Raw genomic sequence first — 597 nt, forward strand, 5'->3', positions numbered from 1 at the left:
GTCATTAGTGATCTTTGATGTTCTTTTAATTTCATACTATATAACATGTTATGACTGGGTTATGCACACCTGGTCATCTCATTTTTGCTTAATATGTTAAGTAAGTTTTTTCTTTACTGGAGGAACTTTCTTAGGGTTTTCTAATCACCTTTTTGCATCCTCAGGGAAAACGTGTAATAGAAGTCGATAGAGAGCGTCCAAAGTGGTTTTCCCAACGACTTACCCAAAAGTCAAATATCACAAGTTCTTCAGAAACTTCCATAGCAAAACCAACTCATTTAGCATGATCAGTGAACCATGACAATTACAGATTTAATTTTGAATGGTAAAACAGTTTTCTGTTTCTATGAATAATTATATTGCCATTTATTTCAAAACTACACAGTATGGAAAGATTTATGTATAGTAAAGATTTCATGTAAATATACTTTTTAACAATTAATGTTCTTTATTTATAACCTTATATTAAATATACCAGTAATTATGCAATTATCTCCATCAGATATTCTCTGCAGAAAATGTAGACTTACCTCAGATGTGAAAAGTTCTAGTTATAAATTATTAATTAATTTTTTGTTGCTGAAGAATGTTGGTAGT

General features: G+C 29.6%; 1 protein-coding gene across 1 annotated transcript in view; it reads left to right on the forward strand.

The window, feature by feature from the left end:
• Positions 1-442, forward strand: part of LOC119588180 (39S ribosomal protein L32, mitochondrial-like) — a gene marked incomplete at its 5' end in the record, with an annotated part of 11,790 nt that extends 11,348 nt beyond the window's left edge. Inside the window, one exon of the mRNA XM_037936883.1 lies at positions 165-442. Coding sequence (XP_037792811.1) covers positions 165-287 — 123 coding nt within the window. The remainder of the gene's footprint in view (positions 1-164) is intronic.
• Positions 443-597: the final 155 nt, after the last annotated feature.

This window comes from Penaeus monodon, chromosome 23, assembly GCF_015228065.2.
Source record: "Penaeus monodon isolate SGIC_2016 chromosome 23, NSTDA_Pmon_1, whole genome shotgun sequence".
NCBI classification, from domain to species: Eukaryota; Metazoa; Arthropoda; class Malacostraca; order Decapoda; family Penaeidae; genus Penaeus; species Penaeus monodon.